Source organism: Rhamphochromis sp. 'chilingali' (assembly GCF_963969265.1).
Source record: "Rhamphochromis sp. 'chilingali' genome assembly, chromosome: 10".
In the NCBI taxonomy this organism is placed as follows: domain Eukaryota; kingdom Metazoa; phylum Chordata; class Actinopteri; order Cichliformes; family Cichlidae; genus Rhamphochromis; species Rhamphochromis sp. 'chilingali'.
The window spans coordinates 24,935,377-24,957,075 of record NC_137937.1 but is presented as its reverse complement, the minus strand read 5'-3'; the positions used below and the strand labels follow the sequence as shown (position 1 = coordinate 24,957,075).

General features: G+C 40.4%; 1 protein-coding gene across 3 annotated transcripts in view; it reads left to right on the top strand.

Annotated features, from left to right (window-relative positions):
* The window catches only part of pde4d (phosphodiesterase 4D, cAMP-specific), a 209,862-nt gene that overhangs the window by 50,766 nt on the left and 137,397 nt on the right, over positions 1 to 21,699 (top strand). Inside the window, exon 1 of one of the 3 annotated variants that reach the window (XM_080892994.1) lies at positions 227 to 1,150. The exons of the other annotated variants lie outside the window; for them this stretch is intronic. Coding sequence (XP_080749120.1) covers positions 852 to 1,150 — 299 coding nt within the window. The 5' untranslated portion in view covers positions 227 to 851. Of the gene's footprint in view, positions 1 to 226; positions 1,151 to 21,699 lie in introns of those variants that run through there. 3 annotated transcript variants of the gene reach the window in all.

Genomic DNA, 21,699 nt, shown 5'->3' with positions numbered 1-21,699 from the left:
AAACCTAAATCTCATTTGGACTATTGTGTCATAAAACTGGTTCAGTGGTATTATATGATATAGCGGCTCTGCACAATCCCACCCCCTGATTTTCTTTCTTTTTTTTTTCCAATCATGGAGGTTTTTAGGGGAGGTACTTTGGGTGGGTCCCTCATGTTTAATGTATTATCCTGTTCCCTATATCCTGTCGCCGCTTTTTTCCTGCAGGGGACATGAAGACGGGAGACAGTGTTGTCAAGTCCGGATGCTTTTACGCATAACTCTGCGCCAAGTTACCTTGAACTGGTTTTGCACAAGTTTGCATCATTTGGGGAGACCATCCGTCCGTTTGGACCATCCTGTGCTGAACATCTCGCACTGCCGCAGCAATACAAGCACCTTGCAGAAATGGGCGTGTGCGGAGGAAGTGGGGAGCACTTGGAAACCAGACTGACCTGAGAGTTCTTTCTCGTAGCTTTACTCAGGGATACATCCCCAAAACTGCAGTTTAAAGGTCTTCCTCGTGATGCGTAAATGGATTCGTTTTTATCTCACTGCTTCAGTGTGTTTGCGCATGGTGTCAGCGATAAAGTTGATGGAGTTAAGCTCATTACGTGAGCTAAAAATCAAAAACTGGACGTGAAGCACCCGGGTAGCTAAAAAAGCAAAACAAAACAACAAAGTTGTCTACTTGCTTGTATTATTTGATTTTGTTTTATTAAAAAAAAACAAAAAAAACAAACAAAAAAACACCTGAACTCGCAGCTGTTAGTCAACCTCCTGTAAGCTTTCCTGACTCATTCAACTTAAATGCTCCCAAAGTGTAGATTTAGTTTTAAAAAAACAATTTTATAACCAGCGTGGGGAGGAGGATGGATCCCGCCTGTGGCAAAGTGGGGACGGCGCCTCTGGTCGCTGGCGGCGGAACCGGCGTGAGTGCAAAGGCGCCCAAACATCTGTGGAGGCAGCAGAATCAGGCAGCGCTCTCTCCGCTCCACCACGCGCTGGTAGTGCGCAAGAACGACCGTGTAAGACAAAGAGGCTTTTCGGACACCGAGAGATACCTCAACCCGAGGAACATGGACCGGACTTACGCAGTGGACACGGGGCACCGACCCGGGCTGAAGAAATCAAGGATGTCGTGGCCGTCGTCCTTTCAAGGTCTTCGACGGTAAGGACAAAATATAAAAGGAAACTGCTTATCCTCGGCTTGTTTCCTTTTAATTCCCCCTCGATGAAGATGGGCGTTGTGTGGCTGACTGAGCGAAGAAGTGTTTCGGTTCTTATTTAGTCCTAACTTTGAGAAGGTTACAGTACATCTTTCTGCTTACACGGTGCTCGACCTCTGTTTTACATCACTTTTTTTGTAACATAAGGTCCCAAACATTTACTGCGCTGTAACGAGGAAGAAGATGGTGAATAAACTATATGCTATATGCCGTGCAGCGCTAAAGGGTTAAAAAGAAACAACGGACACAGTCTTATCGGTATAAACCCTCTTTGGCAATTATAAAACCACCTCATCCCATAACTTGTATCTTTTTAAATATGCTTTAATAACAGAGAGTACGGAAGATTACGCATAGCTGTTTCATTTGGGTCAGAAAGATGTGTCATACTGGAGAGAAGAAAAGCAAGAATAACGATGCAAAGAGAAAGAGTTTTTTCTTTTGGTTGTCACAAGCCATTCTCTCTGTTAATATCAATTAGGTGGTCTATATTTGGCACAATTGTCATTGTGTGGAATGACAAGAGTCTTGTGGGAGTCAGAGGCAGGCTTTAACCAAAGGAAGGTCACAGGAATTATTCATATATGATGTATCCTAAATATATTACACATATGCAACCTCCTTGTATCCTAAGTGTTTAGGGGTCTTGAGGGATGGGCTCCACTTAGTTTTAGTATCTCCAAGAAGCCCGGCGTTCATGACTGCATTTGGCACTACTCTGCTCTCGATAAGCAAAGTAGATATAGTAGAATGTCTTTGCTATATGATCACCACATCTTCTGAAATGATTCACTGCATGCGACAATATGGATAATCACAACACACGTGCTCTTGACAACTGCTGTGTTTTCACAGGCTATCCGCTATCCAGAGGAGCTACTGTAACAATGTTTGCTATAAGAATAGTTTTAGTGAATCTCGTCTGCATACAGACAGAGACACTAAAGCACCTCCGTGCTCAGACAGCCAGCCTGGTTGTGTGAGGGAAATGTTTCTGCTCTAATTACTCACATGTTCTGGGAAAGAGGGAGGGGAAAAAAAAGACCAAATGAAATGAAATCTGAGAAGGTCACCTCAGCTCTCAGGCTTAAGTGACTGCTGTGGATGTAAGTTTCTGTCAAATGGCTCGCTGTTTCCCTTTTTTTTTTTCTTCTTTCCTCCTCCTTTCTTTATAATTGTTGGTTTAGATATGAGTGATACTCGCCTGCAGCGTCCAGTCACCAGTCAGCTATAGAAAGCACACTGGCTCGTCTGGCCAGCCGAATGGTTCCTGTCACAAAGAGGAGAGGCTAAAGAGAAGGAGAGAGCGAGCGAGTGACAGAGAGGGGAAGGAAGGAGGGAGTGGTGAGAGGTGGTGGTGTGTGGGCCGTGCAATGCTATGTTGAAAATATATTGATTTCAATTGCAAAAGAAAATGCATGCACACATTTGAAGATTGTTTATGCACCTTATACATTTGCTTCAGAAGGAAAATTAAAATTGGATTAACCCAAAGAAATTGAATTTCACACAGGTGGCTAATTACGCAAGAGGCACATTGCAGTCCAGCACATATGCAGGAACATTAACACAAAACCAAATCAATGGCCCTTGAACACCGCAGCCCATTGGACTGTTATTTGCACTTGGTCAATAGGCTCACGTAATTGGTTGTTGATTTTTGTGTGTGCTCAATGGGTTGCATGTTTTAGTAATTACTGATTTCAGTGTCTTCAGGAACTGCCCCCCCCCAGGGACCTTCATTCAGTGAACATGTCATTAGATGAACATCAGTCTAGATATATAATCGGATTATTACACCGTTTCCCAAGTGTTGGGCTTATTGTGTGACACAAAATATATTACAAAACACTCAGAAGACCAGCCTTGATGTATTACAGCACAAACAAATCTAATATAATTGTGTGCAATGAACATGAGATCTTGTTGCCTTTGAAATGGTTGCTTTAAAGACCACTCACAGTCAGTTGCCATCTTCAAACAACTGCATCAAAACAGTGATGAAATGGCAGTAACACGAGGTTGGTCTCCCATCAGTACATAAATATTTGTGATAATACAATAATTAACTGAATACATTGGCGAAAACTGCAAATCTGTTGCAGATACACATAAATTCTCATCAAACGGAAATTCATATTAACTACTTATTTTTAAGAGTGCTGTCACAAGGTCAGATTGGAATCAGAAATAATGAAATAATAGTGATGTAACTGCTGCCGGATGGTGATTTAACTGCAAAATGACATCCTGCAGCAGTTACATTGTATATAGTGGAGTCATCTATTGTAAAGAGACACGTCGCAGATAGTGGTGGTGGTTAGCACTGTCGCTTCACTGCAAGGTCCTGGGTTTGAATCCATGTTGGCACAATTTCTGTGTGCATTCTTTCTGGGTCCTGTGGCTTCCTCCCACAGACGTTAGGTTAAGTTGATTGCTGATTCCAAACGGAGTATAGGAGTGAATGTGAGAGTAAGTGGTTGTCCAACTCTCTGTGTTAGCCCTGTGACAAAGCAGCGACCAGTCTAGAGTAGACCCTGCCTCTCCGCTTGTCCCCTCTTTGACCCTGAGTGGGATAAGTGGAAGAATATGGATGAGTTGCAGTCACCAATGCAGATTGACTCAGATTGATTGCAACACATTGGCAATCTGTCTGCATTTATAAATTAGTGGCCAGTTGTTTGCAAACCTTTGAAAACCTGTCTGAGAGTGATAGCAGTCAGTCCGAGTCGGACCGGGATTGGTTGGAGACAGATTGCCTCCCACAAGGTGACCTGTGCAGTCACCTGGCGATCGAAACAGGTCACCCAGAGGTCAAGGATGCTATACGCTTAGTCTCTCAATCTCTGTTGGTTGCCCCAACTACTTGGGGTTGTCGGCTAACAGCAAAAACATTCAATGCAACTATAGGCAATGTCTCAAGGCGGTTGCTGTCCCGTTCTTTACTCTAGTGTGACTGAGCTGTAAATGTTGCTTTAAATGAAACCAAACAGCACATGAGCACAAAAATACAAACATGTAAAATACATATTCTGCAGTTTCATTAAAACAACATTGCTTGGCATTGTGCATTTTTGATTTTGTCATTCAAACAGCAGTGTGTTTGCCCTCCTGGCATTTACTCTGATTTCTCTTAGAGCCTTTAACCGCCATTGTGAACATAAAACCTTCTCTAGGCTACTTGACAAGAAACACAGCTTATTTCTCCTGCAGGCTTAAAAGCTTTTCATTCTTCAGATACACTTATTGCTACATAGTGTTCATGTGTGATGCATGCATTATTTACCTATTTGATTGACGGTTTTAATTAACAAGGCTCCAGAAGGTCACACAAATTCACATGAAAATTCAGCAATCAAGTTGTTGCTGCGAGTCAGCTAAACAAGACGTGTTTCCTGATTGTAACAGACAGACATAAACAACTTCTGCGGCAGTGCCCCAGTAGAAAACTACTAAGAAGTGCCAGCTACTTGCTCAACACGTACAATTGATGTCAATCTTATGCAGAGAAAGAGACAGCAAATCTTTCAGTGAGAGGACTGTCGATGTGGCTGCGTGTGCCTGAGTAGCTGGTTTGGTGCGAGGTCAATCAGCCCCAAGGTAAAAGACATCACCCAAATGTGTCACAGTCTAGGCTAGGCTGGGCCTGGATGCTGCTCAGGGCTTCTGTGAGACCTCAGCTAAAATCTGGAGCATTCTTTGATGAGGAGATGGCATCTCTCCCATTCCTCTCCTGCTGCTTGCCTGTCCCTGCCATGGGGACGCTACAGGGGGGTTATCTTTATCTTTAGAGATGTCAGTGAAGAGGAGGATAATGGTGCCTTCTTGCTGTACAATCACACAATTTAAGATTTGATGATTCAGTGGGTGGAAAAGCAAATGTCAAAACTGAAAGAAAAACCCCCCCAAAAACAAAACAGAAACATCTGAGGAGGGAAGTGAGAAAGGATGAAAAGTGCTTAATTTGGATATTTAGTTACTTCATCACTGGCTGGCAGATTGGAAACTCTATCTCTGTCCTCTACCTTTGCATTGTACTTAAAGGCCGCTGATTTTTCTCCAGCCAGTCTTCCTGCTGTGAATGCCATTACCAGTGAGGTTTTTAGCCACGACGAAGCATAACCCCCTGGCTGTGTCATTAGATCCCATGGGTGTTAGAGAGTGAAGACGGAACTGCTTTTCGGTACGTGGTTATATATAACCACTCACAGCCATAATCACAGGCATACAGTATTGTGCAGAAATTTTGAGTCACTCCTCATTTTTTTTAAAATATTTTGCTAGGAAAGTGGGAATAGGTGCAGCGATTTGAAATATAAAAATATAAATGGCAATGGAGCATATAAGGTAAAAACAGTATATTTGTACATTTCTAATGAGCATATTAAAAGTTAATATTTGGGATAGGGTTAATCTTTATTCTTCATCTCAGCCTGGACTCTCGTAGACAAGCTTGTAGATTTTTTTAAGTAGTCTTCAGTTGTGGTTCTCTGGGCTTCCTGGAGGACATTCAACTCTCTTCTTTGTATTTTGCTTCCTGTTGGTCCGTTCTATGTCAGGATGATCCCACACTGCTTTAAGAATGTTGAGGTCCAGACTCGGCGAGGACAAGCCGTGACTCATAGTATTTCATAGCATTAGTTAGAGCTGGGCGATATGAGATTTTTTCATATCACGATATGTTTTTTTCATTTCAGGCGATAACGATATCTATCACGATATAAGCCAAATAACTATATTTGTAAGATTTAAATGTGCCGTTGCTCACAAGTAAAATGTGAAATAATCAGCAGCTTGTTTTTATTTAAATATTTATTTCCCATAATAAGTTCAACAGGGTAGATGTACTTAAGGAACATGAGACTTTTTCAGATAGATAAAGGCAAATATTGCAAACTACACAAAAGGCAGCCACTAAAGCGTTTAAGTTTCAAAATAGAACAAACGAAACAGACTAAATTGTCAATTCCACTTAGAAACAAAATATAAATTCTAAAAATAAATCTTAGTTTGTTTTACAGAAGAACAGACAAAACTGACTAACTTTTGTCAATATCAAATAAACTGAGAACTAAAAGGAAATTCTCAATCTCTCCTTGTTGTATAGCTTAGCTTTTCAAACAGTTTTAACAGTTACTTTAGTCTGACAAAAGCCGAATGACGAATTAGCGCTTCCAGTCAGAGACTGAGGCTACGTCCACACGTACACGGGTATTTTTGAAAATGGAGATTTTCCGTTTTCGTTTTAAAAAATAATCCCGTCCACACATAAAGGCAGAAATGAAGGAAAACGCTGCTATGAACATGCCAAAGCAGCAGGTGGCGCTAGATTCCTAACCGTGCAGAAATGTTGGCCAATCAGAAGTCTAGAAGCCTCGGTGGGAAAAAGTAAACAAAGCTGGGGCATAGAAGCAGAACAGAGTCGTGTGTGTGGACGGACAGTAACTGTGTGTATATGTAAGCATTTAAACACTGCAGAGAGTAGAATTAACAGTAACAGTATTGTAGAAATTCATTTCACCGAAACAATAACATGGCGCACAGTGTGACGCATGCACCAGTTTATTGTATTTCCAGACTTGCTTTCGGCACAATTTACAGTGCACGCTACTCTGTTTTTTGTCAGACTTGAAATAGCCGAAATACCTTCACACTACAGAACTTCTATGGCTCTTCCGTTCGACAATCTCTCCGGCATTGCAACCATCATCTGTTTTCTCTTCGGTCACGCTCGGTTGATTTTTCTAGTCGGCACACTCATTTCCTCCATTACGCGCTGGCTCCATTACCCGCTGGCTGTTTCCCAAACAAACACACGTGTGGATTGGCACTTGTGCTGTACGTAACAAGTCACGCGACGTGACGCTGCGGCTGTGATTGGTTCGGCTCTGCGCTACTTAATTTGGATTGGCTGACCTTTTTTTTTTTTTTTTTTTTTTTTTAAAGAGGACAAGAGCGGCGAGGTCTATCGCGATAGCTTAATTTCTATCGAGTAAAAGTTATATCGCGATACATATCGTTATCGTTCTATCGCCCAGCTCTAGCATTAGTGTTTTTCCAGGTATGTTTTTACTGCTTTAGTTGGGTGTTCGGGATCATTGTCATGCTCTCCCGATGTCCTCCGTACATGCTGAGAATGATTTGAACCAAAAATTTCAAATTTGCACTCGTCTCTTCGTAAGACATCATGTTCAGTCCAGTTGTGCAATCTGGCATACCTCAGCCTTTTCTCTGTGATTCCCCGAATCCTTCCATTGAGAACATTTCTGATGAGACTTCAGTGAACAGGTGAAGTATTAAATACGAGAGATGCATGTCTCAGGTCCTGTTTCTTAAGGGCATGACTTTCATGTCGGTCACTTGATCTTTTATCCCCCACTTGTCCAGCTTTCTCTGATTTTATAAGGACACACTGTAGACCATGTTTTCAGCTAATAGCTCTTTGAGAATCATCTTGTTGGTGTAAAAAAATTAATACTTGTAAAACTGTGTTATCCTTGTCAGATTTTATAGATTCGATGAAACAAATGGTGACAATTAGGGTTTTTTTTTGATACAGACGGCTAAAGATATAATTTAAAACTAGTTCTTTATTAAGTTGTCTATTGTGTGTAGACACAAGAGTGGTTAATTTCTTGAGTTAGGTGCCTTTTTTTATTCTCGAATCATTTGTAGGTCAGGGTTAAGCAGCTTTAAATAAAAAGAAAAACATTCTTCTGAAAATGATCAAGGCCGGGATTAAAATAATTAAAAAGCCTGGTTTTCACTCTGTTTCTCAAAACCTTGAGAAACAGAGTCCAGAGGCCAAGCTTTCTTGAATTACAAGAAAGTCTGGCTTATTGAAAACAAAATATAAAGAAATAAGGGGCGATTCCAGACTTTTGCACAGAACTTTACTGCACATGCTGTTGTATTGTCACAGTAGACATCTACTGCAAGGCTTTTGTCATCCAGGAAGATGTCTAGAACATGTTAATAAACACACTAGGAGCTGGGTAGTAAACTTTCCATTAGCAGAGATCAGCATCAGACATGGCGTGTCTTGGGTAATTAAATGGGGCATGAGTGAAATGCACTCTGTATGATTTTCTGCTGTGTTTCATGTCGCAGAATGAAAGGCAGGCAGAGCTGATAATTACACGAACGCTAAGCCCTTGTCTGTGACTTGCCGACCTACTCAATCGTACAGAAATGGAAGGTGTATTGAGTTTACCCTTCGGATCAGCTTTGTGATTTACCAAGGCTTTGAAGGCTGAGTATGTGCATTAGGATCTTATATAATGAAATATCTCAGACAGCCCTTTGCATGCATATAGAGCAGGTTTCCTAACACATGCAGTCACATGCATGCTTAATTAAAGGAATATAGTGAATGCCCATGTAAATGCATCCAAATAGTCATAAAACCATAGGAAATTGTAATTAAGGTGGAGATTTTCCTTACCACCAGTTTTCTCTCATATACACTTTCAACCCATATCTAAGTCATGTTATTTGTCTAAGCGTGAAGTGAATAATGCCTGAATTTCACTGCTGTTTTCCACGAGTGTTTGGGATTATACTTAGGCCTACTTTTTTAACCTCTTCCTCCGCAGAGTGTTGTGGCTCCCAGCTGTTTGTTATAAAAATGCATGGGCATTAATTGAAAGTTGCGAAGCAGGACACATTGCACCAAACATGCCAACGTCTACTATTCTGTATAAAATAGATAAAGGATTTGTTATTATAAACTTGATATAGACATTCAGGAAAATGCTCAGTATATAGGATTATTTTCGATACTTCAGGGGAAAAATGACAAATTAAGAGGTGTATTTGTTTATAAATCAAGATCAGAGCAATGCTGGTCCGTAAAAATGTACTCAGCTATAGCCCTGTTTATTACCTGTGCCTCTGGTGACTTGGGACCATACTTCCATTGCCGATCAAATATTTGCTAAGGTGGACTGCTGCCACTTCTTCTGATAGACTGTCCTCGAATTCAGTCAGGAGCATAAAACTTTTTAGACACATCTAATTAACACTGACCGTCAACATTACAGGTGGGCAGAACTGATAACATTTGCCCCAACTTTACCATTTTATTAGTCACCATAACATTTATTATACCTGTTTCATTCTTCAATACTGAATATTTGTTTGATAACAGGACTCAGTATACACACTGCTTGAGGTACCTACGATACTAAAAACAAAGTAATAATAATTCATAATTCTGTATCAAAAAACATTGATTCTTGTGACATCTCTAATTTGTTGTGCTATTCTTCTCATGATAAGATATGCTGATATGTTGATAAGATATTCAGCTGAAAGGCTTTAGCGTAGCTAGATGGAGTTTTTCAATCTCAGCTGATTATAAGCAAAATGAGACTTACTTTATTTCAAAATCCTCCCAACTGTCTCTCATCCATATAGCACAGGTCTTCCCATTTTGATCCCAGTGTCTCGTAGCTGTAACTCTTTAACAAGGCTGACAATAGAGGGGTACATTACAAGTCTAGTGGCTGTTGCATTTTTTCTAGGTTTTAAGGCAACATATATTTTCTTTTCATTGGACTTGAATATATATGAAATGGTGTGTTGATTCCAGCATACTGTATTTTTGTCCCTACAGTAGATGCTTTATTTAATAGCGAATGGAGCTCTGAAGCATAGAAATGCAGCGATTTTCGACAAATGACCGGTCAGCCTCCTCTGATGCTTTTGTTTTCATGACAACAAAAAACTGCGTCAGTATGTGCAAGCAATTTTGATGTCACAATAAGTGGTTGCCGGAATTGCTTTCTGTGTTTTCAGGTTAAGACCAACATTTCTGAATAAAACATAATGCATCTATGTCTAATCAAGCCTGCAGTTTTGGAGGAAAAGTGGATTGCACCCTGTTTATTTTTTTCTTTACCAAAGCAAATGATATTTAAAATTAGCAGGAAAAACTGGAAACATGAATATTTAATGCAAACATCCATTATGGAAATGAATGATAAAAACGTCCCGCTTCAGGAAAATCATTTATTTATGGTTTTGACACTGGACAATGTTCAGATTGTGGCTCTGGGGGAAAATGCTTTGTAAAGCTGAGGAGATTTGCTGAAATGGTGAAACTCAAATACAAGCAGAGCTCAACAGTGTATGAGAAGTGGAGGAGACTGGTCATCTAATTTTTTACCAGCAGGAACGGCCATTTGTTATTCATAGCCCTCCCCTGGCTCTTTTGCCTTCGCTGGTCATCTGCTAGGCTAATAAAATGCTTGAAACCCATTTTTGAAGGACAGCCTTGTAAGGGGTTACAAGCCAAAGCCACTCCAGACTGCCGGCTTGATGCTGGGTGATTTCCTGAGCACTTGGCTGGCTGTGCTGTGCTGATCATGTTACACATAACAGGGTAATAAAGAGTGTTGCTGGGCTAGCAACTGCTCTAGTCTAAGATACGCTGATTGCTTTTAGACGGACTGTGCAGAATTTTCAGTTGTTCATTATTTCTGTCAGGATGCAGTTTAAAAAAAACTGATAAATTCTGAATTTTAATAGAATACATGACAGCAAAGCATTTTTAAATGTTAGTAATTCCTTAAATAAAGACTAAAAAGATGCATTTTCATCAAACTGTGTTTCAAGTTCTGGTGACCAGATTCTCTGTGGTGGCAGTGAGATGCTTGTCATCAGTGAGTATGACAGCGGTGTTGTTTAGAGCTCTAATCTAACACAGCTCCAGTGGCAACAGAACCCACATTCAGTGATTTTCTTGGTGATCTCACTTATTGTATTTGGAGCAGTGAAGCTGGGTTTATGCCGCTGACTGGCGTACTGGTCACTTTTGGTGTTACGGTTGGTTGTGCACCTCCCAAGTTTTGCACACAGTAGCTCACCTGGTTCATATCCAACACTGACAGACTGGAGGCGCCAGTGTGTGAGCAGGTCTGTCTCCGGAGGGCATTTGTGTCATCAGCAGGGATTTGTTCGTACTCGCGCTGCACTACTGCATTAGCTCTCATCAAATTGATCCACAGTAAGGGACGGTAAGAAATTTTTGGAAACTTGAACAGCAAATTTGAAACCAATAACGAGCATACGGATTTCCAGATGGCACAAAGGGAGGGAGATTGTTGCGACAACTCGCAAAAGTCATTTTTGCAGAAAACTGTGGAACAAACCCCGACTGTGATTCGATGACGTGCGCTGGCACCTGTCATTAGAAGACGACTCCGGCAAAAGTCTAAAGTTGAATTGCAAAGGGTACAGCACTGTGTTGTTGGCAAAGTTTGCATGTGCAGTGACCACATTGTGACAGATAGTAAGATGGCAGTTGCCATCTGCTTGAGAAAATGGATTTTAACTAAACAAAGGCAGGGGCACATGTGGCATGGGCACGCTCACAAATGCTGCTGATTTAAGGACATAGCTTCACCATGATTTACAGTTACTCTCCTGTTTTCATATCTTCGTCTATTCTCTTTTTATGTGTCTCTTGCTCCACATATGCTGTATCTATATATGTATATACATCTATATATTGTTTTCTCCCTTCTTTTTTAAGCATCCTTTTCTTGGCTGATATGCCTCTGAGCTCCACATGTCTCCTGTCACATCTATCAACTTTTATCAGTAAGCCTGCCACACACACGTGAGCTAACCCGCAATTGTCATGAAATATGAAAGTAGCCCTGCTGTGGCTCTTCGCCATCTTAGCAACCAGCTTCCACTAGCTCTACTTTAATCTTAACAAAGGATAAATAAACGAGCCACATTTTCTTCTAAATAGCTTGGGTACTTCTCTATTTGCATTATGGGAACCACTGTGGCTTAATTTTGTAATAAAAAACTCCTCCATTTCTCTTTTGAACCAAATCATTTTCATCATCAAGAAGCAATTTTAGGTATTTTTATGTATTTTATTTGATATTCTGAGTAGCAGGCAGGAAATGAGAGACGAAATAGAGAGAGGGAGAAATAGGGAACGGCATGCATAAATGTCACTGACCGGGCTTGAACTGGTATTTTATTTATTTATTCCTTTACTTTTATCGTTTGGTTTTATAGAGACACTGCACAATTAAAAGTAATTGGACCAAAGTTAGCGTGCTGGTAATTTGCGTCCATTGTACCTGGTCAGGTAGAAGAAAAAGGCAGCAGAATAACTACAGCTATATATAAACATAAACAGCACAATGAGAAAAACACATCAGTGCACGTCCATGAATGAAATCCATATGATAAATACAACAGATGCAAAGCAATCAGAGGTTACAACGTCTGTATTAATTGTAAACATGGAAAGCTTGACGATTCTCAAATTTCTGTTGGTATGAACTTCCACAGTGCCACTTTAATCGAGGTATGAGTTCTAGTCCTAGTTTAAAATCAGTCATTATGACTGCATCAAGTCATGGCATTACTATATGATTCTTGATTTTACCCTAACTCCTGAGCCACTTCATCATCCCTGATTAAGACTCAATAATATGAAGAAATCCACCGGCCAGTTTTTGGTCACTTCTTCAGCTATGCAATGCTAGGGTTGATCACCTTTTTGCTTTTAAAACTGGATTACATTTTTCGTGGCACAGATTCAATAAGAAGATGGAAACTTTTCAATGAGATTTTGGTCCATATTGACATGATATCGTCACATAAATGCTTCAGATTTGGTGGTTCCACATCCATTATGCATTTCTCCCGAGATCTGATGACTGTGAAGACCGTTTGAGGACAGTAAAACCTCAGCTATGTTCAAAAAACCAGTCTGAGAAGATTTGAGCTTTGTGGTATTATCCCCCTATCTTGGTTGTAAATTTATTTGAGTTAGTGTTGCCTTTCTATCAACTTAAAGCAATCAGGCATTTTTCCTCTGACCTCTGGCATCAACAAGGAATTTTTTGTCCAGAGAACTGCTGCTCACTGGAAAAAAATCCCCGTAGATCAGCACTTTCTGAAACACTCAGACCAGCATGTCTGGCACCAGCAAGCATGCCATGATCAAAGTCACTTAAATCACCTTTATTCTTCATTCTAATGCTCAGTTTGAACTTCACTAGGTAGCTTTGACCATGTCGATGTGCCTTAATGGTGCTATGTTGTTGGCTGATTAGATATTTGCTTTAATGAGCAGTTGAACACCTAATGAGTACCTAATGAAGCATCCAGTGAGTGTATATTACTCTGTTTATTACCCATAAAAGTCAGTTCACTATGAATCACACATTTCACTTATGTTCAGAGGCCTTTTGTGGGCTCCCTCTGACCTCGCCTAAACTCTGAAAGCTAAGCGTGGCAAACTCTTGCTATTGATTAGATGCTGAGTAGTTGAAATTAGGTTGCATTTATAGATTTTAACATAAGCATCTTAATAAGATCAGATCCACAAGATAGAGGAAGAGAAGTCTGCATCCTCCTAATCCAGGCTTCCATTCATCTTATTCAGACCCTTGAGGGCACATGGCTATCGTGGAGGCATAAATCGAATGTATTGCCTCTTTTGTAGTACACAGTGTAGTTTATATAGTCACAAAGCAAATGCATTAAATTTGCAACTGGGGGTGGTGGTAGGAGGGGGCATCAACAGTCAAGTTACCGCCAAGGCTGGCTAGCAGGTGTGAAGCAGTTTTTTCGGTGTACAGTCGTAACAACCCTGAAGAAAAACAAGGTCATCTGCTATTTGCATTTTAGTTTCCTTGAGACAGAAAAAAGCAGCCCATCTGAGTAGCATGCATAATTCATGGTTCATCACTAGTGGCAGTGATAGTGGTCGTCTTCCGGGAAGGGAATGGAACCACTGGTTTGAAAACTATAAATAAATAAATAAAACTTTAAAATGTTTTTTTCTTCTTCCTATATGTGTTATATGCAAAATTATGGCTGTGACCTCTAAAGCGGTATTCCATTTAGAAATGATGCTTCATTTTCAGAGTTCACATTTAACTTGAATCTTTGCAGTATGACTGTGACATGCTTTCTGTAATGGATACTGGCTCTTGGGTTTAACTTTCAAGCGTATAATGTGTCTCTGCTTAAAACTGTAAAGGTTTTTTGGTGCAGTTTAAAACTGTGACTCATGAATTGGATTTGAATTCATGTCACTTGAGGGATTTGACTGGCTAATGAATGGGCCGGGACAACGTGCTTATTAATGGGAGATGGATTTCATAGGACTCCATGGGGAAGGATGGAAATGCTGGCCTTGACCACTCCTATTACAGAGCCATTAGTGGATCTCTTCACATTTTGTACAATCTCTGCACTTACATCATCATCAGAGACAAAATGTGACCCAGTAGGATTATTCAGCTTTCCGGTGTTAGAGCTGAAATGATCTTTACAAAATCGTTGTCTTTGCAGATCTAAATCTGAAAAAATGTCACTGTTGTAAATGAGTTGTACATTTTAACTGTTAATAAGGTTTAATTTTGCCGAGTGTTAAGGATAGTTTCTGCAGGAAGGTGATTTTAAAAAAATATCTTCAATGTGGTCAGTGGAGGCATGAAATAACATTTATGGAAACCAAATTTAGCCATTTAAAATGGCTAACGATGTTCTGCTGGCAACCTTGCATCTGTGAACTCCTTGAGTGCAGAGCCCTCCCAAACCCCCTTGCAAATACTGCTTGAATAACATGACAAAGAGCCGGAGGTTGGTTGACACGGGGTGTGAACATCCCAATTCCCAATCCGAGCAAGCATCCGTCAGATGCGCTCGAATAATTCTGATCCATCCATTTGTGCTGTGACCTCCTTGACATCAGTCTGATCCTTGCTTTTTGAAGTCTAACTCCAAAGATAGGTATTTTGTCATATCAAAACATGTCAGTGTGACTCCCGCAGAGGGTGGCTAAAAACCACAAAAGGGCTTTAGCTTTCACCTTTCCCAGGCTTGACACTTGACAGGACGCCATCAGCCGCCTGTTCATAGGCAAGCTGAAAGCTAGGCCTTGTCTGTCAAAGTTACAGGACGTCAGTATTATGAATACTGATGAAAAATCTTTAAAAATGAGTGAAGCGTGCAAGCCATGTTACACATACTACTGACACTGAGGTCCAATCGTGCCTTAAATATCATGCTGTAGTATGAAATAGATCTGTCCTATTTAAGGCGAATTATAATCTGCTTGTATTTTTCCTGGATGCTTCCACTGAAGGTCACCTTGCTCATTTGGGAAATAGTCACCATGGCTACATTAGTTAGAGGGGTGCGCTGATTTCATTAGAGATGAGATCTCATGAGGATGCTTGGAGGACAGTGAGCACAGTGCAGGAAAGAGGAACATGGGGAAATTATCTGTTGGAGAGTAGGCGGAGATGGGCAAGTTTTTGTCTGAAGCACTTTTCATCTATTTTACCCTGTGCTAGCATTTTAAATATACTCAACCTTAAAGTTTTTCAACTTTAAGACTTGGAAGGGGATGCCAGCAGCAGTCTTCAGGGTTTAGCATTTTTGGGTCTACAGCTAAATTATTTTTTCCCCCATGCAACCATACCCTGTGCCAACAGATTTTTAATTAAGTTGCTCAGGTTATCATTTTCTCCAACAGCAGGAACACAGGAACATGAGTCAGAGCTGTTCAAGCTAAAAATGAAATCTACAAAAGGTACCCAGCAGAGACTTGAAACACTGATAGTGCTGTGGAGTGATGTTTTTACCAGTAGGTCCCCACTTTGTTTTTACTGTGTAACTGCTCAAGGGCATATGCACATCCACATTTTGAGCTTGCAAAACACTCGCTGGCCTTGCATTTCATGTTATTCTACTTATCAGCATTGGTGCCTGTGATGTACAAAGAAGCATCAGTGAAAGCAAGAAATCTTAAAGTGGAAGTTTTTTTTATGAGGAAAACAAAGTCTGGGTTCACTGAAATTACACCTGCTCTTGAACCAAAACATTAGCTCTGAGAATTATATATATATTTTTAAATAAATTCTTACTGTAGTCTTTGTAATGAAGATGTTCTTCTTTGCTACAAAAGAGAGAAAAAGAGAGAAACAAAGCAGAGAGCAGTCGAACAGAGAGAAACTAGTTCAACCGTACATTAAAACCATTGTGGAGACTGCTGAGCTGATGGTAAGCAATTTGTTCATAGACAACATCAGCTCTAAACAAAATTATTAAAGAGCTAATGGTTTGTTGCTGTTGTTAGATAGGCTTCATTCAAGGTCGTCAGTGACTGCATTATTTCCTGAGGTTAGTTGTAAAAGGGTTTTCCCAAATCTATGTTTTTAGGATTGGCTGCTGCAGTGCTGTTCCAAGGAAAAAACTCTTAGCAATGGCAGTGAGTTCAGTTTTGGTGAAGATATAGAGGGATAAGATGGAAGTATCCAAAAGGACCAAAAAAGCTGGAAGAAGAAGAAGTGAATGATTACAGGATTCTTTCCTTGGTTAAACACCAAAAACTTTCACAACATCTAGCCAAGACAAAAACACTGTCGAGGAGGTAGATGTGTCATTGTCAAAGATCAAGAGATGCCTTCATGAGTATAAATAGAGTGTTTACAACACAAGTAGAAAACCACTGGTTACACTCAAGAACAGGAAAGAGATATTAGACTTTGCTGGAAAACAAAGATTAACTTGTATCAGGATGACGGAAAGAGAGAGGTATGTGGGAGTAACATGCCACATCACCACATCATCAGACACGATGGAGCCAATGTTATGTCATGGACATGTATGGCTGCTAGTTGAGCCGGTCACTAGTATTTATTGATGATGTGACTGTAGACAGAAGTAGCAGGATGAATTGTGAAGTGTACAGAGCCACGTTGTCTGATCAGATCAAGTAAAAAATGCAGAACTGATCAGTGTTCACAGTGCAAGTAGAGAATGACCCAAAGCACAAGAGTTTCCCAAGGCAAAGGAATAAGATAAGATAAGATAACCTTTATTAGTCCCACACGTGGGAAATTTGTTTTGTCACAGCAGGAAGTGGACAGTGCAAAAGTTATGAGGCAAAAATTAGAATACAATAAGAATAAATACAGTACACAACTGTACAGAATAGAATAAAATAAAATACTATATACAGTAGAATAAAATAAAATAAATATACAATAAGATAAAAATAGAATACAAATACAAATACTATATACAACTGAGTAAATAGGATATCTTTCAATGGCCAAGTCATCTGATATCAACACAATAGTGCATGCTTTTCAGTTACTGAAGACAAAACTGAATGCAGGGTGACCCACAAACGAGCAGCAGCTGAAGGTGGCTACAGTAAAGGCCTAGCAGAGCATCTCAAGGGAGGAAACACAGCCTTTGGTGATGCCCATGGGTTCTAAACTTGAGGCAATTACAGAAACTGTGCAGTTGTTGAAATACTTTTAGTCTTAAATGTATGTCTAAAATGGTAAATGGCCTGTACTTGTATAGCGCTTTACTAGTCCCTAATGACCCCAAAGCGCTTTTACACATCCAGTCATCCACCCATTCACACACTGGTGATGGCAAGATGACAGAGGCGAGGCTGCCGAACACTAGCGCCATCGGGCCCTCTGACCACCACCAGGCAACGGGTGAAGTGTCTTGCCCAAGGACACAACGACCGAAACGGTTCAAGCCGGGGCTCAAACCGACAACCTTCCGATTACAAGGCGACCACCCAACTCTTGAGCCACGATCGCCACACATGTCTACTAACATCAGTCTCTCTTGTGGCCAGTTTGCCAGGCTGTGGTTTTCATGCAAGCAGGGATTCCCTGTTATTTTTGCCATACTCAATTGTTCTTCCATGTATGGCTGCGTACACGGCTAGGGAAGTAGTCAGTCACAGTTGATTTCATTATTTTCTAAATGCAGCAGCATTAAAAAATAGACACACATCTGCAGGGCATCTTAGGGAACTGGATGACTGTGGCCTACTTCCTTCCTTTCCCTCCGGAGTTCCCTACTTGCCTGTATGCATCTACGTCATTTTGCGCAAGATGACTCAAGGATTAACTGTACCTTAACAGATATATTTCAGGAGCTGCAGGGTTCTGAAAGTGTTAAAAAGAAAGCTGGAAATGCTTAATTTATCTTGACAATGTGAGACACAACTCAGTTTTCTCCACTGTTCATTTGACTAAATATGATAACTAAATGAATCTGAATATTTATCTATACATTTTCGTACCAATAACATTCATAAATATATATGTACAGGTATCAGGAGAAAGCACAATACTCATGACTTGTAACCTGTATGAGGTGCGCGGTGTATTTACTCTTTCATTTCATCATATTTTTGTGGACTTCAGGAAGTTTCTGGGCTGCAGCTTTTCGTCATGAGCCAAATCCCGCGCGCGGGTAGTCAGGGTTTTATAAAAAATTAACAACCAGAATTCAGAATTTATCACTTCTGGTCTCTCATTCACACTCACATGCACACGTGTAGACACACACGACGTACAGGATGAACTGTGTTTTTCAGCTGCATTCACACAAATCCTGGCATGCAGTAGCTTCCCGCAGGGTAGAGTGTGAAGGTGCGAGTTTGTTTATTCGCGCCTCGAAATGTAACTACTGCAAAACAATTGGAAGATGTTCAAGCTAACGAAGATCCCTCATCATGCAGTCTTCAGCTGTGCGCTCACTAAATGCAAAAGGACTGTTGTCTCTATAGCATTATGTTATGCTGACCAATCAATGTGCTCTAGACTCCAGATTAAATTCACCATTGTCCTGGAATGTATCCCAGTTGACGGCAGGCGAGATGTGGAATATATTTTGGACAGCTTGCCAGTCCATCACTGTGCAAACAGAGAGACAGAGAACTGCACACACACTTGCATCCACATTATGGCCCATTTAAAATCATTAACCTAACATGCATGCAAGTCTTCGGAGTGTGGGAGGAAGCCAGAGTGCCTGGAGAGAATCCAGGCAAGCACAGGAAGAACCTAGAAATGTCGTGAAGTGACAGGACTAAACACACCACTACCATGCTGCTTTGTGTTTTTAAAGGTAGAGTGGAATATGACCTTAAAGTACCTTAACGATATTTTGTCCCTCAGCGTTTTCTGCACTCACACAGCAAGGTTCTGCTTGAGGTTACGGATGAGTTGACAGTCTGAAACCACACTATTCTCATACAGTGGGTGTGCTATAACAGACTGAAATGTCACCTATTTGTCTTCTTTTGTCATGCTCCATCTGTCTTTTGTCCTTACTATCAGGACTCACAATAGCCACAAATGGATGACGTGAACGTTAAAGAAGAGGCAGCGTAAAAAGAGAGCAAATCATTTTTATGCCCATCACATTGTTAAAAATCCAGTACATACCCTGTAAATCAATGATAGATCTTACAGGAAGCTTTAGTACATTTCAGAACTTCAGACAGCTTTGCTATATCTACAATCAAATAAATGCTTCAGTTGTGCACTGCAGTGCGTTTTTAAATCTGTGAGCAGCACAGTTTTCAAATAATACATAGAAAGTGTGCCATAATGAGTGAGGTATATCCTCTAGCATATTTCCCCTGAGCCAGTATTTAATAAGGCTGTAGGTCTGAGCATCATATTGAATAACTGTTTGCCATCATCAGATGGGATTCTCTGATGATATAAAAACTGCAAACTTGACCATACTCCTGCACTAAAGGCGCTTCCACCAGACCACCTTCAAAGGTAGTGCTGACTTTCTGGCCTATTCTCCCAGGTGAAAGTCCTCTGCTTTACGCATTGTGCCACCACGCATTAGTTCTTCATTCAGTTTTTTTTAGCCTTTATGCTGCATTTCTGAAGAGACCAGTGGTAGTCTTTTGTCATGTCCTCAAGAGGTACAAGCGTCTACCTTCCTCTGAACGCAGTGGGACTACAGTATGCTAAAAGGTTATTATGGATTTCTGGCTAATAATGTCAAAAAAAATAAGTGCTTTTTACACCAGCTTTAATATCACGGACTCATGCATTGTCGTGACTGGAATGAGTAGCTATAAAAATACGACCTTAGATTTCCTTCCTTTCACTCCAAAGATAAATTTCAACATTAATATAAAAAAGAAAACCTCTGAAGCACAGACGGTGCAGTGGGACAGAAAACCCACCAATTCTTGACTTATTTTATTGTGGCGGATATGACCGCCTTCTTTGTTTCTGTGGTGAAATCTGATCTGTTTTTACCGCGTCACTGATCCAGCTACGGCAGAGATCGATTGGGTGATGTTTAATGTGCATTCCATTTAACTTTTGTTTTTCCACAAATAAGTAGTGTAATATATCCTAATCCGAAATCGTATACCAAATTGGGGTGGAAATTATGCGTGCGGTATTTCTGGTTGTGGCTCAATTGGACTTGAAAGTGAATGTGCAGACAGTTTGATGGTGACTGAGATTTACTGAGCTCTAAATCGGGTGATAGAGTGGTGGTGCTATTGCTGCTTTAATAAGCACATTTTGTCCGTGCTTTGATGCTTCAGAAAGAAGCGTGCTTTTTCTCTTTTTTCGTGGTGAGTTACATACCAAAAGAAATTGCAAGACTCTTGTCCGGAAGAGGCGTTTTAGAAGTTCTCTAAATTCAAAAGTCAGGGTTGACAGCTTTCAGGTGAGGAAAGAATGTACTCACAACAAATGGAGACAGGAAAGAGCTGTCTTAGTTAAAATTTTGTTACTTTTATCCAGATTTCTGCCGTCTGCTTTAATTGGGAGCATGTCTGAACAGCGGCAAATGCTCTCTATTGTAGACAGCAGAAATATAAAGAATTAAGAAGGTCAAATATTGATTTAATAAATGTGTTGTTTCATGCTGGCAAAGTGAAAGAACCACTGGAGGGGTGTCTGGGTTCTATAATTGGAAATTGCCTTGTTGCTGCGCAGAGGGAAGTTGACTGGCTGGGCAGAACATAACACAGCTGATGGTAAAACTTTGGTTCTTTTCATACAAAGAGCACCTTGTGCTTGTGTTGCACATTTAATGTGCAACTTTGTAACTCGTTTATGGCTCCTGAGAGAAAGACAAGTTCATAGATGTTTCCTATGAAAAGGCATGTAATCATTTGTCTTGATGCATGCTCAATCATCCAGGTAAGTAAACACCACAATCTGTTCTTCTGTCTCCAGTAGCCTCACTTTTCCACAGTATTTGTATTCTGGTTATATCGAGAAATAATTACGGCATTCTAAAATTACGCCCATCATATTGTATTAAGTTGGTATTAATTACTAAAGATCAGGCAATGGACAAAACTGTTTTGGACTTCAGACTCTATTTGGCACAGTTAGCTGTTAGCTGAGGACCAAAATAATCCATCGACTGGCAAACTTTAAAGCTGATATTCCAGTCCAAAATATAAAAATGTAACACAGAAACAGAAGAAACAGAAAGTTCAGAAATCACTAAGGAGCTAGAGAGTTGGAAATCTGATACTCTATGAATTCAAGCAAGAGTTTATATTCAAAGAATAAACCATGTACCTCCGCGGATGCGGCAGAGGACAAAGGAAACACAGTACTATATTGTATATACAGTTTATACAGTATAGTGCTGTATGTACACCTGCGAGGTGTGAAATGAGAAT